This window comes from Nelumbo lutea, chromosome 7 (assembly GCF_056320005.1).
Source record: "Nelumbo lutea isolate HS-2025 chromosome 7, American lotus-T2T, whole genome shotgun sequence".
Classification (NCBI taxonomy): domain Eukaryota; kingdom Viridiplantae; phylum Streptophyta; class Magnoliopsida; order Proteales; family Nelumbonaceae; genus Nelumbo; species Nelumbo lutea.
Window position 1 is genome coordinate 4,991,803 of NC_142690.1, and position 24,323 is coordinate 5,016,125.

General features: G+C 39.3%; 1 protein-coding gene across 1 annotated transcript in view; it reads left to right on the top strand.

Annotated features, from left to right (window-relative positions):
- Positions 1 to 17,314, top strand: part of LOC148844769 (1-acyl-sn-glycerol-3-phosphate acyltransferase PLS1-like) — a 29,836-nt gene extending 12,522 nt beyond the window's left edge. Inside the window, exons 8-11 of the mRNA XM_088954070.1 lie at positions 14,600 to 14,725; positions 16,356 to 16,448; positions 16,663 to 16,749; positions 16,844 to 17,314. Of these exons, the coding sequence (XP_088810196.1) occupies positions 14,600 to 14,725; positions 16,356 to 16,448; positions 16,663 to 16,749; positions 16,844 to 17,086 (549 nt within the window). The 3' untranslated portion in view covers positions 17,087 to 17,314. The remainder of the gene's footprint in view (positions 1 to 14,599; positions 14,726 to 16,355; positions 16,449 to 16,662; positions 16,750 to 16,843) is intronic.
- The last annotated feature ends 7,009 nt before the right edge of the window (positions 17,315 to 24,323 follow it).

The following is a 24,323-nucleotide window of genomic DNA, read 5'->3' on the forward strand; positions in this document are numbered from 1 at the left end:
TCTTTCACCTCAAATTCTTGATGAAGGAGCTGTTTAAGGGATTCAACCTCATGGCTATCATTCCTTGTGACCACAATATCATCAACATATACTGCCAGTAGTGTCAAGGAGGACTCTACCCTCTTGATGAATAGAGTATGATCTGACTGGGCCTGTACGTAACCAAACTTCACAAGGGCTAGTCTGAATTTATCGAACCAAGCCCTAGGTGACTGCTTCAAACCATACAAAGCCTTGTTGAGCCGGCAAACCTTCTTACCTGTTTCCGCATCATAGAATCCAGGAGGCAAACGCATGTAAACCTCTTCTTGCAGGTCTCCATTCAGAAAAGCATTTTTCACGTCCATTTGGTATTAAGGCCAAGTGTGACTTGCTGCAAGGGATAATAGGACTCGAATGGTGGTCATCTTGGCTACCGGGTCCAAGGTCTCCAAGTAATCTATTCCATAAGTCTGGGTGAACCCTTTTGCAACTAAACGAGCTTTATACCTCTCAATGGATACATCTGCATTGTGCTTCACAGTAAATACCCATCTGCAGCCATCTGGTTTCTTTCCTTTGGGCAGATCAACTAGCTCCCAAGTGTTATTTTTCAACAGGGCATCCATCTCAACCTGCATTGCATCTTTCCATTCCGGGACGGATAGGGCTTCTTGCATTGTTCTTGGAATAGGGACATTGGAAACGGAACTAAGGTAGGACCTGTAGGTAGGAGATAGGCGATCATAGGATAAAAACTGGGAAATACATTAGGCTGTAGATGTGGTACAATGTCGTTTTCCTTTATGGACGGCAATCGGAAGGTCAAGGTCATCTGTAGGAGGTGAAATGGCAACAATAGAGGAAGTCTCTGTGGGCCCTGGGACTGTAATACCTGGACTTGGAGCTGCAGATGAGATTGGAGCCGGCCTGGACTGTTGATGACCGGGATCAACTTGCCTGCACCGCCTATGATAGACCCCCAACTCCTGATCCCTTTGACCACCCTCACTATTGTAGCTCTCATCGCCCAATGGAATAGGTAAAGGAACTGCCCCCACTCTCACTGCTCTCCCCCTGAAGAAGAGGACTCAAACCCCCACTCTCACTGCTCTCCCCCTAAGGAGAAACTCGAGGATAATAGGGTGACTCCTCAAAGAAAGTGACATCCATGGAGACAAACTTCCTCCCTGAGACAGGATCATAGCAGCAATAACCCTTTTGAGTTTGTGCATAACCAAGGAAGATGCATTTGGAGGCCTTGGGTTCGAACTTGGAGTGATGGGGTCCGAGAAGCTGAACAAAGCAGGTACAACCGAATGTTTTAAGGGGAATAGAAAACAACTCCTCACTTGGGTATAGAAGGGAAAAAGGAGATCTCGTATCAAGGACTCGGGAAAGAACCTGATTAATAAGATATACCGCTGTGAGGATAGCATCACCTCGAAAGCGAATAGGGACATTGGAGGTAAACATGAGACTTCTAGCCACCTCCAAGATGTGCCTCTTCTTCCTTTCTGCAACTCCATTCTGCTGAGGTGTATGAGGGCAAGAGCTCTGGTGTATAACCCCATGATTAAGAAGGTAAGATGTCAATAGTTTAGCAAAGTATTCCTTTGCGTTATCGGATCTAAGAACTTTGATCTTGGCATCAAATTGGGTTAGGATCATTTGGTGAAAGTTTTGGGTTAGGGCAAGGACCTCATCTCGTGAACGCATGAGATAAACCTAAGAAAAACGGGTATGGTCATCAACAAATAACAAGAAATATCTGTACCCACCCATGGAAGGGATGTGGTAGGGCCCCCAAACATCAATATGCACAATATCAAAAAAATTATTACTCCTTTTATTACTCAATAAATAAGACTTTCTACAATGCTTAGCAAACTCACAACTTTCACACTGCAACTGAGACAATTCAATAGACTCAAATAAAGCAGGAAACAGACTTTTTAGAGACCGAAAGGACAAATGACCTAATCGGTTATGCTTTGGCATAACCGGACTCATACTCTGAGAAACAAAAGACATCTTCCCTACTGACTCTTCCTGACGGGACCTCTCCCCGAGCAGATAGATTCCATTCGTCTCACGGCCAGTCCCAATCACCTTCTTCGTCTCCAAGTCCTGAAAAACACATCGGTCAGGGAAGAAGGTTACTGAGTAGTTCATATGCTTGGTAATACTACTGACTGAAAGAAGATTAGTATCAAGCTTAGGAACATGCAAAACAGATGACAGGGAAATAGTATTTGATAACTTGATGTCACCCTTCCCAGAAATAGGTACCAGGGAGCCATCAGCAATAGATACTTTATCCCTACCATAAGACAAATGGTAAGTGGTAAACAGTGAAGGCAAGCTAGTCATGTGGTCGGATGCACTTGAATCTATTACCCAACAAGGTTCATTAGTACCTGGAGCTGAGGCATGGTAGGCTGAAGCTCGAGTACCTGAATGTGCGAAGGCAGATGTGGCAGGAGCTGGTGGTGACTGCGGTGAATGAGCTGAATTTCCAACTTCCTTTTCTAACTGTATTAGGGCAGCCCAAACTGCAACTAAGGTCTCTAAAGGTGTTCCTCTTGTGCCAGATGAGGATGCTGAATCAGTGTTCACGGCCACATGAGCAGTGCCCTTCTTGCTTCTCAACTTTGCCTGAACCAAGTGAAGATGCAGTTTCCAACATGTTTCTTTTGTATGTTTGGGTTTCTCACAATGTTCACATACCACTTCCTTTTTGTCTTCCTCCTGTCCTTCTCTGAATCACCTTCTGATTTGGGTTTGACAACTACAAAGGCTGGTGTAAGAGGCTGAGGTTGCATCATAACTTTCCTTTTGGTCTCTTCACTATGTATGGATGAGTATGCCTGAGAGAGAGTCACACTGTCTCTAGTCAAAATCTGTTGCCGCACAATATCATACTCTGAATTTAGGCCCGCCAGAAACTCAAACATCCGGTTTGTCTCGACCTGCTTTCTATATATTTGTGCATCTTTGGGACTCTCCCACTCAAGAGTCTCTAAGTGATCAATCTCACGCCATATGGACTGCAAGGTAGAGAAATATACTGAAATCGGTTTCTCTCCTTGTTTAAGATTTTTCACTTCACATTTCAATTCATATGCTCTGGCAACATTAAGGGGTTGGGAATAAGTTTCTTTCATAACATCCCATATCTCCTTAGCTGTCTTTGCCCACAAGTAATTTCGGCTAATATGAGGCTGCATAGAATTACACAGCCATGTCATAACCAAGTAGTTTTCTTGGATCCACTTGGTATACGTAGGGTCTCCCTTGGGGGGTTCTTTCACATCTCCCGAGAGGTACCCTAATTTACCTCTTCCCCCAATAGCCATCACGTCTGATTGGGCCCATTCCAAATAGTTTGATCCATCAAACTTTACGGTTGTAATCTGACCACCCGTCTCAGAAACACTACCATAATTGATGTTCCCAAACTGCCTTCTGCCTGATTTTTAAACTCCATCTCGGTCAAGTCTCAAAAACAACACTTGGACTATCAATCACAATCAAAACAGTGTAGGACCAATTTGTATTCACAGTGTATGTGCACAAAACAGGTATAACTCTGATCTGAAACCAACTAGCAAACACAACAGCAGCAGTCCGTACAGTTCTCACCCCTTAAGAGAGTTCGAAAACCCCAAAAGTATCTAAAAAAACAGCTTAGAAGTAGGTCTGATATGCTTGGCAGAATTAGGGTTTTAATCAGTCCTTAAAGAGAACATTTCAGTTGCACATTCCAATCAGTACCGTATAGATAGACTTGCAGTAGGGTTAATATGAAACCCTAAAATCTGATCAATGCTAACAAAAAGCTTGAGGACAGCTCCAGGTAAATCACAAGGTTCAGTCTAACATTAGGGCTTGCTGCAAGATCACTTTCAAACCCTAGAGTAGGAGAAAAAAAGCTAAGGCAGTTCGGCCCAATAGTAGGGTTTGCTGTAAAACCCTAGAGAATAGAAGGGAGAAAACTCTATAATGGTTCGGCCGCCCTTTCCAGATAGGTCCAACCTATCTTCTCTGATAGAACTTCTCTTAGATAATAAATAACTTAAAAGAAAAAACTGTCCGCTGCCTTCCAAGGTTACCCGAACCCTAGTCTTCTCTGATTCTTCCTGATCACCAACACTCTGCAACCGTGACAAGCCTTCAACAGCTGCTAAACCTTCTGGCGATCTCCAAGAATCAATCTGCGAACTCCACCTTTTCAGCTTCCAGTCCTAGGGGATTCTCATGTGGTCAGCTGGTACTAGACTCACATGAGAAACCCTAACCTGGCTCTGATACCAAGTAGATGTTCAAGACTGCTATCAGTCTTGAACCCTAATAAATTTCAGGTTCGAAAAAGGAGAAAAAGTATAGAGGAGAGAGGAGAAAGAGTAGAGAGAGAGCAGTAGAACACAAGAATTGAAAGGAAGGACAGAATCTGAATGTTCTGCCGCTGCCACTTCTATTTAATATTTATAGGTTATGCTAGTTACATGAAATGACAAATCTGCCCTTGGTATTTACATAACACATGAAACAATATAAAACTGAAATATAAATAACAACTAGAATAACAGATTGACCATCAGCTAACCCTAGGATGACTAGGGTACATTCTACCCTATAGACAGAGTGGGACCACAGCTGTGTGGCCCACATCAGTGTTCTCTACAATTTTTATGAACTGATTGTATTGGACTTTGGGGTGAGATATTGTTATATGCATGGGACTGGCAGAATCAGGACAGTGGTTAAGGAAGATGTTGTCTTAATTGTAGGACTTTGGACTAATGATTTCTTTGAGCCTTATTATAAAGGAGGTTGAGGGGGACTTGCATTTTTTTTCTTCATGGGCGGGTAGCCCATCCCCTAAACCCATAACTCTGCTCTGGTTCGCTCGCTTACCGAATCTCCGAGAACCCCCTATTTTCTAATGTTGTTCATTTATTCATTGTAATAAAATATCTTCTTAAAAGGTAATGAAAATTATAAAATCATTATTTTTTATGTGAGAATTAAGAATTTCAGACCCTTACATAGACTTGTTCGGGCTTGCCTTGAGGGGCATGGTATAAAGGCGACTCATAGAAATCAAGAATGCAATATGTTTTACATCACATTAGCTACTCGAAGCAATGCAATTAAGGAGAAAAAGAGATTGTGGGTTTTACATGCTTGAAAATGCTTTATATGCTTGCTTTTATTTTTAAAATTTTCATTTGAATAAGCTTTACATGTTATATTTATGTATTTTAATTTTAGATAATAGGTTTTTTAAAACATTTATTTTAAAATTTAAGTTTATATCTTTTATTAACATTGTGTTTAATGGTTTTTGATTTTTTTTGCATTTTTAATTTTTTTTGGCATATTTAAAATTTTTTGGCATTTTTTTTGAATTTTCTGATTTTTTTGATTTTTTAGCCTTTTTTTTTGTAATTTTATGCCTTGCTTAGAAAGGCGCATGCCTTGCCTTGCACCTTGCACCTCAGGCGCAAATTGGCCCTTGCACTTTTTTTGTGCCTTGCGCTTTTAAAACACTATGTTTACTCCCACTAAATTACTTTTTTAGAAATTCACTTTAAGTCCTGACACCATTTCAAAGCATGTTAAAATCTGCTTCAGACTTTTTATTGTCTCCAAATCAGCATCCAAGAAAAAGAGAATATCATCAGCAAAGAGTAGATGGGATACCTGAATTTCTCTGCCCACTTCAAAGCCTTTCAGCAAATTTAAACTTTTTGCTCTCTTGAAGAAACGACTTAACACATCAACAACTAGGGTGAATAATAAGGTTAATAAGGGGGAGAGTGAACATCCTTGTCTAAGGCCCTGTCTAGCCTTAAAGTAGGTTAATAAGGCTCTTTGTTCACCAATACAGAAAACCAGGTAGAACAAATACAACCTTTTATCCATGACACCCATCCAGAGCCAAAGCCTTTTAACTGCAGAATCTCTAGGAGGCAATTCCAATCGACTTTGTCGTATGCCTTTTCTAAATCGATTTTCACTGCCACTCCTGGGATATTTTTTTGTCTTCTTTCTTGTAAGCATTCACTGGCCACTAGAATACTGTCACAAATGAAAATCAAGTTAAATTTTGATAATAGCAGCATGGGTAATCTGGGACCTTCTGGAATTAGTGGTCTTTTCAGAGACAGCAATGGGCAGATACTTGCTCTACACTGAAGTCCCATTGGATTTGGTGATTTTACATGAGCAGAACTGAGTACAGTACTTCATGGATTAAGACTGGCTGGATCATTGAACATCAACAACCTGGTTGTGGATGGGGACTCTAGGGTGGTTGTATGCTGGTTAAAAAAACAGAAATAAGACTCCTTGGAAGTATCAAAAAACTATGAAGGAAATACAGGAATTGGGCAAGGATAGAATTCCAAGCTATATTTGGATACATAGATCAGCCAATAGTTTTTTTTTGATGAATAATAATAAGTTTATTGATTCAGAAACAACTTTAGAGTGAGTTCATACATCATCCCAACGAGAGGCACGAGCTGCAGCCCTTCCTTGAATCTTACAAGTAAACTAGGAAAGAAAAACAAGAATCACAACTGAGCCCAAAATAATTCTTCCCTATTTACCCCTTGCTTAGCTAACACATCTAACAAAGTATTTGCTAATCTCCCCACCCACTGTACAGTGACCAACATATTCCTTGTCAACCAAGTAAATTTCTTCATTTCATTCTTGTATCGTCACATAGCCTCTTCAGAAATTTTCAACCAACCCACCACCACTTTGGAATCCCCCTCGATTATTAGGTGTTGTACCCCCGGCTGGTTTGCAAATTGCACCCCTTGTTCAGTAGCTAAAAGTTCTGCCCTGATGGAGTTCCCAATTCCCAAGGGACCTGAGTAGAGCAACAAAATCTCTCCCTTCTCATTTCTCAAAGCACCCCCCACTCCGGATAATCCTGGATTACCCATGCTACTTCCATCAAAGTTCAACTTTATTGAGCCTTCGGGTGGAGGAGACCAGCTTGTAATTGATTTGTCCTTTAAAGATGAGCACCTTGCTACTGCTGACCAATTTCTCCAAAGGTCATTAAAGGAGAATTGATGGAAGATTTCCAAGGTCTTCAGCCAATGTATTGCCCTGTTTAACACACAGTCTTTCAAATCTTAGCTGTTCCTTTCCTTGTCTTGAAAAATTATGAGATTCCTTTCTTCCCAAGAGTCCAAGTCAAAGCAGCACGAGCACATCTCCACATAATTCTCCCTATTTTTGTAGGCCAATAAAAGGTAGAATGGTTGAAGAGCATGTGAACTTTTGCTGGTAGACTCCAACTACCCCCAAACAACGAAAGTAACCAAGCCCAAAGGTTTGCAGAAAAGGGACAAGATACTAGTAGATGGTAACATTCCTCACCGTGAGCTCTACAGAGGATACACCAATTAGGAGAAATACAGAGAAAAGGTCTTCTCTTTTGTAGGTTGTCTAAAGTGTTTACTTTCCAATGGAATACTTCCCAACAAAAGACCATAATTTTTTGGGGGACTGGCCTATACCAAATTTCTTTTGACGGAAAGGGTTGGTGAGTAGAAAGTTGAGAGATGGACTTGAAGAAAGAAGCACAAGAGAAGGTTCCATTGGGTCTAGGAGTCCAAACTCTCTTATCTGGCTTGGAGGGATCCAAACAAACCTGATTAAGACAACCAAGCAAAATAGAAAGAGACTCAATTTCAGCATCCCTAAGTCCTCTACGAAACTCAAAATCCCAAGTAGGATCTAAGGGTGTTCCCAAAGGTAAAACAAATTTTGATGCCACCTCTTTTTTGTACAAAGAAATAGAAAAAAGCGAAGGGAACAAGTCCTTCAACGGTGAGTCTCCTACCCAAATATCCTCCCCAAAAAGAACAGAGTTGCCAGAACAAACTTCATATCTGATAAAATTGAGGAATTGAGGAAGGGTGTTGTGAATAGCCTTCCACGGTGCTGCTAGGTTAGCTTGCCTTGATACACTAGCATCCCATCCGTTCTCTGACCTCCCATGAATGCTTCCCACCACCTCATGCCACAATCTCTCTCTTTCCAAAGGCCATCTCCACAACCATTTCCCTAACAGAGCTTGATTCTTTCTAATTACCCTCCCAATTCCCAAGCCCCCCTCTTTTTTACTTCTGCACACAATTTCCCAATTAACCAAGTGATCATTTTTTTTCTTGTCCCGGCTCCCATAAGAAGTCTCTCATCAACTTCTCCAGTTTCCTAGCTCCCCTAACTGGTATCCTAAAGACAGACAAAGAATAGGTAGGTAAGGTAGCCAAGGTAGCTCTTATTAGGGTAATTCTCCCTTCTAAAGAGATATAGTTCCTCTTCCATGAGGCTAATCTCTTCTCAAACTTTTCTATCATTGGGGTCCAAAATCTACTCTCCCTAGGATTTTCCCCTAAAGGAAGCCCTAAATATGACATAGGCCAATCAGAGGTGGAACACTCAAGACACTTTGCAATAGCCTCAACCTCCCCTACCTCCAAATTTATACCCGCTATGCAGCTCTTTTCCAGATTTATTCTCAAATTAGAGACACTTTCAAATCCTTTTATTATCTCCTTTAGGTTTGCTACCTTTTCACTAAGACCTCCTTCACAAAAAATCATTAGGTCATCTGCAAACTGAAGGTGGGTGACGGGGACTTGGTGTCTTCCTATTCTCCAACCCCTAATGGCATCTTCGCTGTCAGCCTTAGTAATGATCCTACTAATCACATCAGCTACTAAGGTAAAAATGAAGGGTGAAAGTGGATCCCCTTGCCTGACACCCCTGCAAGCTGGAAAAAAGTCTCTCACCGTACCATTTACCAGAATAGAGTAGTGACAAGTACTGATACACCCAAAGATCCAACTACACCACTTGTCCCCAAGTCCATAGTTTTGCATAACCTCCATTAGAAACTTCCAGTCCACCAAATCATAGGCCTTTTCAAGATCCAATTTACAAATGAATCCTCTCTTACTAGACCTTTTCATATCCTCCACACACTCATTCGCAATTAAGATCTGATCTGTTATTTGTCACCCTGGAATGAAAGCCCCCTGGGTTTCACTAATGATGGTAGGGAGGATTGTTTTGATCCTCAATGAGAGCACTTTAGCTAGAATTTTATAGATGCTTGTCACTAGACTAATAGGCCTATAATCTTTTGGGTGGTTGGCATCATTCTTCTTAGGTATCAAGGCCAAAAAGGTGGCATTAATTCCAAGGCTTATAGTGTGATTGTCTGCAAATTCCTTAAAGACTTCAGCTAGATCCTCTTTCAACACCTCCCAACAGTCTTGATAAAAACCCATTGTAAAGCCATCTGGACCCGGAGCCTTGGATCTATCCATTAGAAAGACAGCTTTCTTAATCTCTTCTTCCTCGAAATCCCTTTCCAGCCACCTTTGCCTCTCCTTCATCAATTCTTGGCCAATCCACCCTTTCCATGACTGTCTTCTCTCTCAAAGGCCTTCTATAAATCGATTTGAAGTGGTCCACAAATTTTCTGGCTATGTCATCCTGGTTGGTAAACACCTCCTCTCCTATCTTTAGCTTGGTCACAAAATTCTTTCTTCGTCTCCCATTTGCCAAATCATGGAAGAATCTAGTGTTCCCATCGCCTTCCTTAATCCACTTGTGTCTAGATTTTTGTCTCCAACTGATTTCTTCCCTCAATAACACCTCTTCCAGATCCTTTTTAATTGTCTCCTTAACACTTTGTCCTCCTCGATCAGCCCATTGTGAGATTCCTTTACATCCAAGTTCTCTATTCGAGAGATTAGGCCCAATTTTTTCTCCTCAATTCTACCAAACTGATCTATATTCCACTCCTTTATTTTGGCTCTCAACCTTTTTAATTTCTTGGGAAACTTGATCCCCTTCCATCTTACCCCCCTCTCCTCCTCACCCCACCACTCCTTCACTTTTTTCACAAAATCTGGATGGGTAAGCCACATATTTTCAAATCTATAAGGTTTGGGTCCTATAGGAAAAGACTCGGTACCTATTTGGATAGGACAGTGATCGGAGGTGACCCTGGGTAATGCCCTAACAACCAAGTTTTCCAAACTATTCTCCCAAGCAAGGTTAAATAAGAATCTATCAAACTTCGAGCACAAAGGGGTTTCCTGAAGGTTGGACCAAGTGTAACTGGCTTGCAGCAGAGGTATTTCCTTCAGATCACAATCTTCAATAAAACCATTAAATTTCCTCATGCTTGTTGAGATTACCTATTGGGGATTATTGGTTTCATCAGAGAATCTAATGACATTAAAATCCCCGCCCAGGCACCAAGGACCATCCCATAGCCCCTTGATTGCATATAGTTCCTCCCACATCTCATTCCTCTCTCTATAGGAATTAGGGCCATAAACATTGGTTAAAACCCATACACACCCATTATCTACATTCTTGCACTTAATGGAAACCGAGAACTGCCTATCGATTCTTCCACTGCTTCCACCACATCCTCCCTCCATAGTGTTACAATCCCCCCCGAGGCTCCCCAAGAAGGAGACAAGCTCCAACCTAAACCTCTAGACCTCCAAAAACTCCTCACCCATCTCCCATCTAATTCCATCAATTTGGATTCTTGTAACAACACAATATTAGGTTTTTCCCTTCGGAGTAGGTCTTTGATCACCCTTCTCTTCCTTGCACTCCCTAACCCTCTTACGTTCCAGCTAATAATTTTCATCGAGACAAAGTAGCAAAAGAACCCAAGAAGAGGCCATATTCTCCTTATTTTAGGCCCTTCCTCCTATCCCCTCTACAACTGAAATCTAAATCCCCCTCAATGTCTGAAATTAGCCTTTCCACTTCAGATCTTTTTTTCTTATTTGTTCCTTTTCCCCCCCCCCCCCCTTTTTAATATAGCAATCATCCTCTTTCTTTTTTCCATCCTTTCCAGCCAATGCCTGAGGAAGAATTTTACCCTGCTCACACTTATTTTGGCTACAACATCTTTCTCCGAGTCCTTCCTTTTCATTTTGTTCCTCCATCATTGTACAGATCAACTCCCAAATTCTGTCCGCCTCCCCCTTACTACTTCCTTCCAACACCCTCTCTCCTCCTTCCACTATCACCCTCTCTCTTGCATCAGAACCTTCAGGATGGGAAGCTGGGATATTTGTTACAGGCAGAGCAAACAAGTCAGTTCCTAAAACAAAATTGACACCCGCATGTGATAGAACAGGGGTAGGACTAAAATCACTGGAAATGACTTGCTGACAGGCGGCAACTGGCTTTAAAGCCTTTCCCCTTTTTGGACAAGGTTGTGAAGTAGACATGGTGAAAGAATCACTTCCTGACGACCTACCCACTTGGAAGACCTTTCTCTGTGTTTCCGACACTGGAATACCCGCATCCATCCTCCCAGCCGATTCTTGTCCCTCTCCACCAACATCCTGTAGTTCATCAGACTCAGGTCAGCTACCTCGACGAAGGGAGGAGTTTTCACAGCTTTAGAACCATTTTCTTCACCATTTCTAGTCTTCTTGCCACCTGCCTCTTCAGTCTCTTCCTCTAAAAACAACAGCTCTGTATGCAGATTTTCTGTTTCAAAAAAGTAATTGTTGCTTTTCGGAGACAGACTTCCTAGACTTAGCGTTTCGTCTCTATCAGAATCGTCATTGCTGTTTTGTTCACTCAACCAGTCTTCAATCCTTGTTCTGTTCTCATCACTAGGCTTGAGGTATCTCGGGTTGCGCCTATCTGGTGAGAGACGGTTCGCCGGGTTGGATGGGACCCACTGTAGAGAGCCTCACGATTGCAAATCTGGAGATTTTTTTGCGCCTGAACTGTTCGAACGAGAGGAGGGGTTCGGGGTAGAAGAAGATAGACGCTTAATTTCGTCTATCAGCTCGTCCCTCCTCCCAGTCACGTGCTTACTTAAAGTACCCCTCGACCCATGTATCTTGTAATGGGCCTTGGGCTGAAGCCTATGGGAGCCCACCTTTACAGCCTTTATTTGTGATGCCTTCTCCGGCCCATCATCAAGTGGATCCACTCGATTGGGCCCTTCTTTTCGTCCCATGTGACCACTTAAAAGGTCACACCCCCCTGATTTAATGGTCGAACCAGCAACCTTCCTTGTCTGAGGTTGCTTGTTCAACCCTCTCCCTTTCGAAACTAGTGAATTTTTGTTTGTTTCCCCTGACACCACCTGCACAAAGGATCTGCCATTTGTCATAATTTTTTCTTGCTTTCTCCAGGTTTGACCTTCCAACTACCCCAAAACTTTTTGGCCTCCCAGAATTTGTTGGTCCTTTTTAGTGAAACATCCTTTCCCATTTGAATTAACCACTCTCACAAGTCCACGTAGTGCTTCTTCTTCCTCCTTCTGCCCTCCTACCATACGAGCCTCCTTCCACAGCACTGCTTCAATGGAGGAAGCTAACCACACAAAGACAAAGCTCCCCTCTATTCGTACCTCTACCTTTTGTGGAATGTCTTCTGGCTTCACACCACTTAGCAGGATTGCTACTGAGTAAAGATCTCCCAGAAAGCACCTTTCAAGATTCCTGCACACAACACAGCTATAGACTCTGCTGCTTCTTTTTTCCATAGATGGAATGGCAAGCCTATTACATGCACCACCACACCATCTTCGACAAAAAAATCCTTGGAGTTGGATGTTGGATTCCATTTGAAGACTGTGAATGATCCGAACTCAGCCTGAACATTGATAGCTGATACTTCCAAATCATTCTCTAATGGATCTAGGATGGCTTTACAGTTATCAATGGGGGTTACTATGAAGACACTTTTCAGCTTCAACCTGGTTGCCAGTAAGTCAGCTACCACCCTCCAATCATTAACCTTTTCCTTGGCTTGTATCACAAGCTTACTATCCCACTCCTCTCTCTCTAGACCTCCCACCATTCTGCAATGGCCTTTTGTTTTTGCCATGACCACTGACCCTTGTTCTACGCTGAGATATACCTTCTCCTCCGTTATGGAGGCTTTTTTCTCATTTGCTACTCTTTGAGCTAAGAACTCTTTGAGCAACCAGTCAACTTCCCCCCAACCTTGGTTCTGTTTTCCTGCTGGTAGACACACCAGTTGCCTTTGTCCCTTACCAAAGAATTCAGCCAAAGCTATGAAGAACCCCTATTTATTCCTCTTACATTCAACATCATATCTTCTCCCTTCTAATGTACTACAATCCTGCCATTTTATCTGCTTACCTTTTGAACAGGCTCCAGCTATGAACTCTCTTAGCCACTCGATCACTTCTAATCCTTCCAGCAATATTGTACCCTTTTTCTCTTCCCTTACCTTCAGGCTTACCTTCCCCTTAATTCTCATCTCTTCGAACAGGAGATTTTTTGCTTCTATCTTCAAGGATCTCCTCCACTGACCTGCCTGCACGAACTCCATATCTGAAGTGTTTTTTGACTTTCCAACCTAATGTCTTGTTTGATCTTTTCTCCGTGATTCTAGGTTCTTTCTCTCCCTATTTTCTCTCATATTCCTTCAATCAAGTGAGATACATTCTAACAAAGCATCTTCACCAAGGGAAGCATAATTTGTGAATTCCATTGAACCCAAGGATTTGCCCCTTGCCCATCATAATTTTACTTGGTCAAGTCTCCAACTTAATCCCCCATTTGCTCTACACTAGATAGATTCTTGCTTTTGATAGATTGGGAGGAGCATTGGGGTGGACTAGTATTGAAGGCACTACCCAGAATAACATCAATCCATTGGTTGATAGCATTTGTTTTTTTGATAGATAAAATTCAAAGCCAATAGTTTGGCACAAGGCTTTTTGGCCAAAAAGCAGTTTTGGGGTGAAATGGTTTCGGTTTTTCCGGTCCGGTTTTGAAAACACTGGTTTGGCAGATTGTCTACTAGACAAGGGGTAAATAGAACTCAACTGTTCTGGGGTCAGTTATTTATCATATTCAAGTAATACAATGTTTTCAATGGTACTGACCAAATATATCAGTTGAGTTGAATTGTGTGTGCGTGTAAACATATAGATAACTATAAACTACTAAATTGCAAATTAAATCAGTAAATGATGAATGCCCAGAGTAATGAATTTGGTGGTGGATGGCATTGCTTACTCTTCTAGAGAGGACTTCTTTTTCTGTATGGTGGCATTTCTTTTCCTGATTAGAGGAGAAAATTTTAACACTTCCCTGTGCTAGGTTTAAAAAACTGTAATTTGTCCCATCTACTAGATGTGGTTCCTGAAGAGCAGGAATATGGTTCATTTCATTCCACAATCCTACCTTTCAAATTGGGCTGAAGATCTTTCACTTTCTTGTTTGGCTTGGAGGGGTTGGCAGGCGCAGAGTATGTGCCTTCCAGATGGCACTTTTGGCATTCTTCCACCAGCATGTGACCTTATTGATTAAAACTGTATTTTATATGGACTTCACTTTATTTCAGTTATAGTCGCAACTCTATACCTCCATTATGTTTTTCAGTAGTGACAAGGCTGCATATCTGTACCATGAAATTACTTCTGAACAATTGCTGTTGTTTGTTCTTTGCAAACTTTTAAGGAAACTATTCTGTTAATATTGGATTAGTCAGACATAATCATGCATAAGCATTTGACATTTCTGAGAAATTTGTATGTTTATCTCAGGGTTTTGCTGCAGCTGTAAGTAATATGCGCTCATTTGTTCCAGCAATCTATGATGTAACTGTTGCTATTCCTAAAAACCAACCTCCACCTACAATGCTGAGAATATTGAAGGGGCAATCTTCTGTGGTAAGCCATCAAACTTGGAGAATTATAACTGGATTAAGGAACTTAAATATTTGCAATACTCATTTATTTCTTTTAGTTACATTGACATTTTAATATATAAGCTTTGTGTTTTTCTTCTTTTTCAAAGTTTTCACAATTGATGCACTTAATTTTCAGAGATTACTTGGATATCATTCCACGTATCTTTTCTTCTCTCCAGTATTATTTTAACTGTATGCAGTGCAGTCTCAAAAATATCGATTTATGATCATGTAATCTCATCTTAGACTGGAAAGGCAAAAGCATAATCATTTAATTATTTCCACATTAACAAAATGTAAAACTCTATCTCATACTATGCATTAAATTGCTATCAGGCAGAAAATTTAGTCACATTTTCTCGTATATCTTAGGAAACAGAGGGAAGGAGAGAATCAAGAGATTGAGGGAATCCACAGTGGTTAAAATAATGTCCTTTTTTCAGATCATACATTGATCTTTAATTGTAGACATTGGATAGGTCTATGAATCAGCCACTCACCTCCTACTTTGTGGTAATTGGTGGCAATAAAGTATCTGGAATTTCTTCCTGAACTTGGTTGGCCTAGGATGGCCTCTCACAACTTCTTCGATATGCTAAAGCAGTGGCAAGTTTCATGGCTTGGGTTCAAGAAGTAGAATTTGTTGGAAGGCTATTATCCATGCAATTTATGCTGCTTGGAAATAAAGAAATAGCCTCATTTTTTGAAGACTGAAAGGGTTCCTTCAAAGCTTTTGGGAGGATCTTAAATTCATGGGCTTCAACCTTCAAAAGATTCCATGTAGTCAATCTGAGGTAACTCCATAAACATTTTAAGGAGATCCTTGCACTCTTCCCCTATGGCTCTATCGCAGGACTTACCCTATCTCCCTCTTTGATGATTAAGGTTACGCTTCAATTCAGTTACTCATAGGAAAAGGTTAGGTTTCAATTTGGCAAAGCTCACAGGGCATCTCTCTTGAAGCCCCTGGAACTACTAAAAAGGTGAGCATCTTGGGAAAGGCGAACTGGATATGGACCTTACCTTTGGCAATTTTTTGAACGAAGTGACTGCTCTCAGATCACTGGGCTATTCGTTTGGTTACTTATTCCCAATTATCTGGGCTTATAGATTTAGCCTGAATTCCCACACCAAAGATTAGGTGATGAGAAACACAGGCCTGAATTCCCAATTAACAGGGTTTACTGATTCAGTCTGAATTCCCAACCTGATAGGGAATGCTGATTTCCACCAAATACCAAGGTCAAGGATCTCCTTGCAGGGGTGTGGATAGTTTAGTAGGGTCTCCTTTTCCAGTTCTTCATTGAGGGAGATTCAGTCAACAGCATTAGATGGAGCCAAATGGCACGTTGCAGCCCTTGAAGACTGGTTCCTTACCTAAATGGAATTACCAGTAGCAATATTACCAGTTCTGATCAGGTGGATCCCAAGGAATTTCAGCTTGATGGACTTGTTAGATCAGGGGGTGCTTTGTGTTAATAAAATGGAAGGAATGTCGCCTCTGTTTCTAGTATAGCTTTGTGTTCATGTACTTGGGTTCAAGTTTACAGGGTTGCTTTTTAGTGTGACGAGATTGTCTTTACCAAGTATTAACAATTCCTACCTAATAGGTTCATGTTCACATCAAGCGACACTTGATGAAGGAATTGCCTGAGACTGATGATGATGTTGCAAAATGGTGTAGAGATGTATTTGTGGCCAAGGTACCTCCACTTCCACTTTTGCCACTTGGTGCTGGTCTATTTTCTATGAAGTAATTCAAACTTGCATAGTTGAAAGTTTTAATGTTTTGACTGATAATAGCATAATCTGAATGTTGCAAAAACATGCGCTTATCCTGGTTTTCTCTCAGCATTGTTTTTTGACTTATTCCTTGTAGCAAATGCTTTATGCTGCTTTTGCTTTATTAATCACCAGGACGCTTTATTGGACAAACATTTGGCTGATGGTACCTTCAGTGACCAAGAATTTCAAGACACTGGTCGGCCAATAAAGTCTTTGTTGGTATGATACTGTTCTAATGATTTGAATAAAGCTGTGTTTTCAGTTCTTATTCCTTTGGAAGGGGGTCATTAATTCTCCTTTGTTACTACGACAGGTTGTTATCTCTTGGTCATGTCTTCTTCTATTTGGGGCTTTCAAATTCTTCAAATGGACTTCACTTCTATCATCATGGAAAGGAGTTGCATTCTCAGCTGCAGGGTTGGCCATTGTTACGATATTAATGCACGTCTTCATTCTGTTCTCCCAGTCCGAGCGTTCCACCCCTACCAAGGTGGCCCCATCACGACCTAAAAGTGGGGTAGAATTGTCTGTAACAGGCCGAGATAAGCAGCATTAATTAGCAGCTAATTTGAAATATATGGAAAATACCATTGATCCTGGTATTTGATTAGTTTATCCATGGGCATTGTTTTGTGGACGTCCAAAATGATACATGGCCTTGCATGCATTGTTTGCATTGTTGCTCATCGTTTGCCTTGAAGGCAATTGGCAATAGTTTCCAGTTTTGTATCAAATAGAGTTTGTATGCATATCAATTCATTTGACTTTTCACATAGAGGGTAAATTCCTTCGTGTGCACAACTTGAAGATGGGTGAGAGCACACATAAACACGCTATGACATGCAGAGATTTTAGACTAGTAGCTTTTTGTCAGGATTTTAGTAGATCTCATTGGAAACATGCCTAAGTTTTGTCTACATTCTTGGTTGTTTTTGAGGCAGCTGAAGTGGGGACTTGGAAGAGTTGGGTGACCAAATAAAAAAGCCCTAAACGTGAAGAACTGACAGTTCCACATTGTGAAGGAAGATGGTGCACTTAGTGGGAGCATTCCACTTAGTGAACCTTAGGCTCAGTTTGGAAGGAGTACAAATACAAATATGTAGAGTGTAAACCTTGTATTTTGTAATATTTTGTATGCATTTGTACTGTACATATTTGTATTTATACTCTTTCCAAACTGAGCCTTTAGGCTTTGTTTATGGTGCAAATTTGAAGCAATACAAATTTTGCACCCGGTTCAGTGTTGCATCTGTTTGTTTGTAACTATGATATGGCTTTTTGCTTGATACAAAATTTGCACTGATGGGCAGTATAAACTTTGCATCCCACTATCCCAGTAATTGATGCAAAATTTGCATCATCTTCCTTGTACCTTAGTCTCAAATAAAGTGGAGGCCACATCATCTTGCTTGTTGCCACACTCCCAAACAAATAACTCTTTGTTTTTCATTCTCTTTCAAATAAAGTGGGGATCACTTCATTTTTGTTTCTGACAAACAAGTAAGACAGTTAAACCTGAAATTTACACTCCTATGCATATAGACCAGTTCAGTTGGAATTTACATTGCAAACAAAAATAGCCGCAAGTAAGAAATGGAAAAGCAAAAAAGCTCAGCTCAATCATGTAATTTTAATCAATTGATAAAAGGCAATTTCTCTGATCCGCAAGGGTATGATGCCGGAAGGGCTTTGAACAATTAGAACCCGCTTATGGATTTTGATGAATATCAGTTAATTGGTTAGTAGGTAGCAGTTAGCACTACTATATCAGTTGGTTGGTTATATCAGGCCATTTGTTATCATTGTCACTCTCTTTTTGGCCCCACTAAAATCAGTCAGACTTGTGATAAACATATTTCTTCTTCAAGAATCAAGAGTTCCTTGTATGCTATTTCATAGAAGATTAACTATTCACAAGAGTTGCCTTGGAGAGATATGACATAAAATGGGTCTGATCTAGAACTGACATATTTGAATCTGGGTCAATACCTCAATGTTTTCCCATGCAAATTCGAGTCTTGAACCAACTTGGATCCAAATATCCAATCGAGGTTTTAAGTTATTTGTATCACGAGTACTGAAAAAAGTGGAAAGTTCACATAATTCTAAAATAAAGTACTTTAATAAAATTAAATCTCATGCTTAAGTGATTACAAATAAGGTATAAAACACATGTTATACGCATTTATAATATTTTATGTCAAGTTTAAACCACTGGAATACTGCTTTAGTCTTTTTCACATTTTGGTCTTTCTCCCTTTCATCCAAGGTCTAAAGTATCGATGCATGTGAAACACAAAAATGGGTTTTCCACATTTCTAAACCACGATACTATATTTTTCTATTTTTTCTCAAGATGATGCTTCAAGGTTAGGTAAGATAGAAGAGGTTCTAACCATTAACCTACAGGCTACAAACCCCCTCCCCCAATCTCTTTAAGGTACATTTTGGTGGTTTCAAAAATCGATATGTATCAAATGATAATGCATCGATACATTGTCATATTTTGAACCTTGTTCTTAATTTCTATTTTTCTCTCAACCATACATTCATAGTATTGAGTATTGACTATTGAGAGGCCAAAATGAAGCTTCAAGAGTGAAGAAAAAGCTAGATTCCTCGAGCTTCAGCTTAATGGGAGGCAAGTATTGATTTTGAAATGTCAAGACTAGGCCACTGATAGGGCGTTGGGTGAACTTTGCTTATTACGAATAAAAGATACTCCATCCGGTTATCATTAGTTGTCTAAGGTTTTTTCTTTTTTTTTTTTTTTTTTTTTTTTTTTTTTTTGTATTGGTGCCACACACCACTAATAACCCTTTTTTTGCAAAATTGGTGGTCGTAGGAATTGATTCTCTATCAATGCTGAAGTGAACCAACTAGCATACCAATGAGTTACCCCTCGGTTGGTATTAGCTGTCTAAGCTTGAATGACCATTCTTTCTTGCTTCGTTAGTTTTCTCGAATCGAATTAAGATGCAATAATAGCCGAAGAAGCTAGGTTAAATTGGATAATCCAAGCACTCCAGAGTCCAGAACGGATTTGGGTGATATCATTAAACCATTTTTAGGCTTGGATTTCCGCTCCAAGCTTAAGCTTAGAGTGTGTATCAATAATTCATCTGGGATCTAGCTCCATTTCTCTAATCAGTTTCAGCTGCATTCTTGGCTGTAAGGGATTTGAGCTTTGAGAATGGTGACGTACGTGATGATAAACCCATTCTAGCTGTCTGATAGTAACAGCGTCCCAGCCGTTCAATTGCGCGTAGGAGGCGATTCTGGGCTTTGAAATTTGATCATTCAACCAGTCAACACAAGTGTGCTAAACTATGAATTTGTGTAGGATTGTCCGATTGAGGTGATACTTGGCCCACCAATGTGAGACGTGGCTGTTGGGTTTTCAATTAATAAACTGATTAGATAATATTAATGAGAGCCAATCTAGAAAGGTTTCATTTTGGTTAAGCTGCTGTGAATGTGAAGAATCAAAGCTACTGGAATGGAAAAGGCTCATGCGGAGAGCCGTGTAAATGGCTGGACAATGACCTGAAATTGGCTCTCTGAGCTTTTTTAAGGCAAAAATACTACCCTACATCTGTTGCAATATAAAGCTTGAAATTGGCTCTCAAGCCCTCCCTGAATTTGACAACTTACCTGCTTAATGCATCACCTCCCTTGTGCTATACTCAATATGAGATGGGACCCTTTTTTTAGGATAAATTGCTGATAGGTATCCTCTATTTGGGGTTAATTTCATTTTAAGGCATCAAATTTCAATTGCCTCACTTTAGTAATTGAACTTCTATAAATATATATTTAAATCCAACTTCATTAATCTAGGTAAAATTATAAAAAAAGTCTATGTCTTGACTTTTTTTTTTCTTTCTTCTGTTCATCTTTCTTTTACCTTTAAATTTAGGATGCAAACTAATAGTAGAAAAGTAAACAACTAAACATCACAAAATAAGGCTACCCCCAATAAACAAACCGGGTGAATTTACTTAACCATTTGCGTGTGAAGTCCAAAAGATGGATAGTAAAAAAGAGAATCAGAACATGGACATTTTTGTAATTTTACCTCTCACAATTAACTTAGCAGAATTGGATTTAAACATATATATTCTAAAGATTTAAGTACTAAAGTGGCACATTTAAAAGTTCATGCCCTAAAATGAAACTACCCTCAAAAGACAACATACCCATTTGCAGTTTACTCTTTTTTTTTTTTTTTCTTTCCTAGTCACACTTTGCCTATAAGCAGTAGGGCCGGCTAAGTCAAAAGCCAAGGCCAATTAGGAAGGCAAATGACACTAATTAAGAATGTCCACCTGCGTGTAGGACCTACATACGGATGTGGATAGTAGGCCTAGTGGCCTCAAAAGTCTCTCCAATTAAGTAAAATAGATCAAAAGATAAAAGATGTAAGAATAGAAACTACAACTTTTGTTCTGATTACTATTGTTGGTTCGGCAGAGCAGAAGTCGCATTCAGATTTAAGACAAACGCGCCTTCAGCTTCCAAATAAAGCCAGACAATGTTTGAAAACTTGGTTTAATTGCTAGATCTGAACATCTTCCTATATTGCCCAGGGTTCACTTCAGCTCATCATGCAACTCTCAAGTTGATTCAAGGATGGTCCCTGCTTATTCAGGAATTGGGTTCACGTCAAATATAACAATTAAATGAATCAGCATGTGCACTGGAAGGCACTACTACAAATTACAATTAATTTTCTCCCCTTCTCTCTGTATGTATCTAATTTGTTAAAATTGTTTCAGTCTGAATACCCTCATCGTTGAATCTGCAGCTTTGTATACTTTTGAGCAATTGAGCTTATTTTAATTCATCTCTAATGGATGAATAGTCTATTTGACAATTATGACATTTGATTGAGAAACCCACTACTCAGTCAAATGTTAGGTAGCACTTCAGCTTTCATACCTTTCATTTGTTTTTTTTTTCGTAGAGGAGAGAGTAGTACACGTGTACAAATTGGAGGAGGAAAACCTGCTCAGTTTGGAAAGAGTACAAAATGCAAATAGTTCATATAAAATAATATAAAATACAGGATTATACATTTGTATTTGTATTACTTTCAAACTGAGTCTAAGGTTGCATTTGGAAACAATGCAAATAAGTGTGAATGTAAATATGTAAAGTGTAAAATAGTTCATATAAATTGTAAAGTTGGGTTAGTTTTGCACTGATAAATTTACCTTCTTACCAAAGACTTTTAGCTGTAATGGATGCAAATACTAGTTCCAATAAAGCATAAGCCTTATTTTATCAAAAGCCCTTTTGAATGCAAATTTATTTCTTTTTCATTGATGTACTTTTACATCTTATTATCAATGTAAATATGCATTGCTCTACCATTTGTCAATGCAAAAATGTAATGTTGTCCAATACAGGCAAAAGTGAACCAGAGTGCAAATTTACCCTAAACCGGGATTTACACTCTATTTGCATCGTTTCCAAATGCAACCTAAGGCTTTGTTTATTTCCAGTGTATATCTAAATGGATACAAAATTTACATCTAGTTTAATTTTGCATTTTTCTGTTTATAAACTATGATATTTATTCTTACCTGATGCAAAATTTAACCTTTTCATCTCTATTTTATTCATTCAAAGTGTAAATTTTGCATCTGAAAAGCTAATGTAAAATTTTTTATATTTTCTCGTGTAAAATGAGGACCATTTAATTATTTTGTTTCCTACAATCCTACCTTACTCTTCTTCCCAAACAAATGTTCTTCCTTCTCCTTCCATTCCCTTTCATATGAAGTAAGGATTGCATCATTTTATTTCCTATTTTACTTCTTAAAAATAGAAAAGGCGAAGTTAAATCTGAAAACAAACAAACAAACTGGAATTTACACTCAGCCCATTTGTACTCTCCTTCATTCACAATGGCACAAACTAAATTTACACTGCGAAAAAAAAAAAAAAAAAACCTAAAAAAAATTATTGAAGAACAAACATGCAGTGGTTGATCTCCCTCTTTGGAATGCTCAAGGCAAAGACGAAAAATAACATATGTGTGATAACGAGAGAAGCAAATTGGACAATTTGTTTTACACAGTACAAACTGATCATAATTTATTTTTGATAGGTATGACCGAATCTATGAATCATTTTTCTTTCTTTAAGATTGGGTTGTTATATATGTTAAAACAAAGATTATGATAGAGTGACTTCATTTAGGATTTCTAAGTCATTCATGTATATATATTGCGATGTAATTCTCAGTTAATAAATGCAATCTTTGTACCCTTTCTCTATATTTCACAATTTGTTATCTCTTCTATTTTGCTTCATTTTTCTGAAATTTCAATTCAAAATTACACCGTTTTGAACTGTGGATTTCTTATCAACACCAATTATTACTTATTAGAGGCGGTTCTTATATATTTTTTTTCTTTAAAAAAAGGTAAGATAAATTTATTAAATCAAACTAATAAAAGTACGAAACATAACCTGCCAACAACATGGCAGGCCTGAGAACCCCCCCATTACAATCACCAAATTGACTGATTTCTCAATAACTGAATTACATTTATGTGTCTGAATTCTAGGGTTAATGAAATCCAAGAGATCAGTTTACCAACAGCCATCTGAACTATTTCTTCGGGCCCTCTCACTTTTTGCTTAAAAATCCTGTTATTTCTCTTAGACTAAATAGCCCAAATCACTGCTGTCGGGATGAAAATTTAGACCAACTTTCCTCTTTTCTTCAAATTATCAAACTTCCAACTAGAAAGCAACTCGTTAACCACTTTAAGCATGAACCAACATATCCCCACAGCCTTCAAGAAATGGTACCACACCTGGGCAGCAAACGGGCAATGAACATACCAATATTCATAGGCGGTCCTTATATTCTTGTGACATAATTATGGAGTCCCTTCGAATTAGTTAGAGACAAAATCATATAGATTGGATTATTTATGACGATTGAACATGCCAATGTTCCATACACATAAGGTGTGGGTTTCATGTGGGTTCATGTGTATAGAATACTTGCATATATATTTACTCGTTATAAGTAATTCAGCCTGTTAATGCAAAATCTTTGTCTCCGGTCCAGCCCAACCAGTTCCCATTGTCATGCGTGGGGTTCTACATTGAATGAATGGTTGACGATAATGATAATTTATCTTTTTACAAAATGAATTAATCAGAAATATAAAAAAAAAGGGTTTGCTGAAATAGAAAGTCAACCACAATATCCACGTTGTTGTTCGCTTGAACAAATTTCCACTTAAAACTAGAAATAATGCAGTTTGAGGTCTACATCAAAGAGCCGGTAAAATGCTGGAAAAACAAAGCAAGAATATATGGACAAATAAGACTCCTTCCGAGCCGATTTTGTCCACCTAACTGATAGTGCTATCCATTTTATTCTTAACGGATGAGCTAGACTCAAGGGTATTACATAATATTATAGGGGGATACGGGGCGGGGACAGGGCAGGTTGCACATTATCATTTCAACTGGTGGGTCATTGGTAGGTGGCATGGGGGTGGATATGAGCTGAGTTAAACAAAATATTAGGTTATTTGAGCTCATTTCCGCACAAAAAAAAAAAAACATAAGACTCGAGTTTGGGCCTGAGCATGTTTGGAGTTAGAAATACCAGTTCAAATTCAACTTGACTCAAAAGCTTATATGTTTGAGTTTTATAATGGGCCAATCTTCGTATGAAAATAAAAAATATTATATATAAACTTAATTAGGCTCATGAAATTCACGGGTTGAGTTTTATACTGTTTGAATTTGGCTCGATGGGT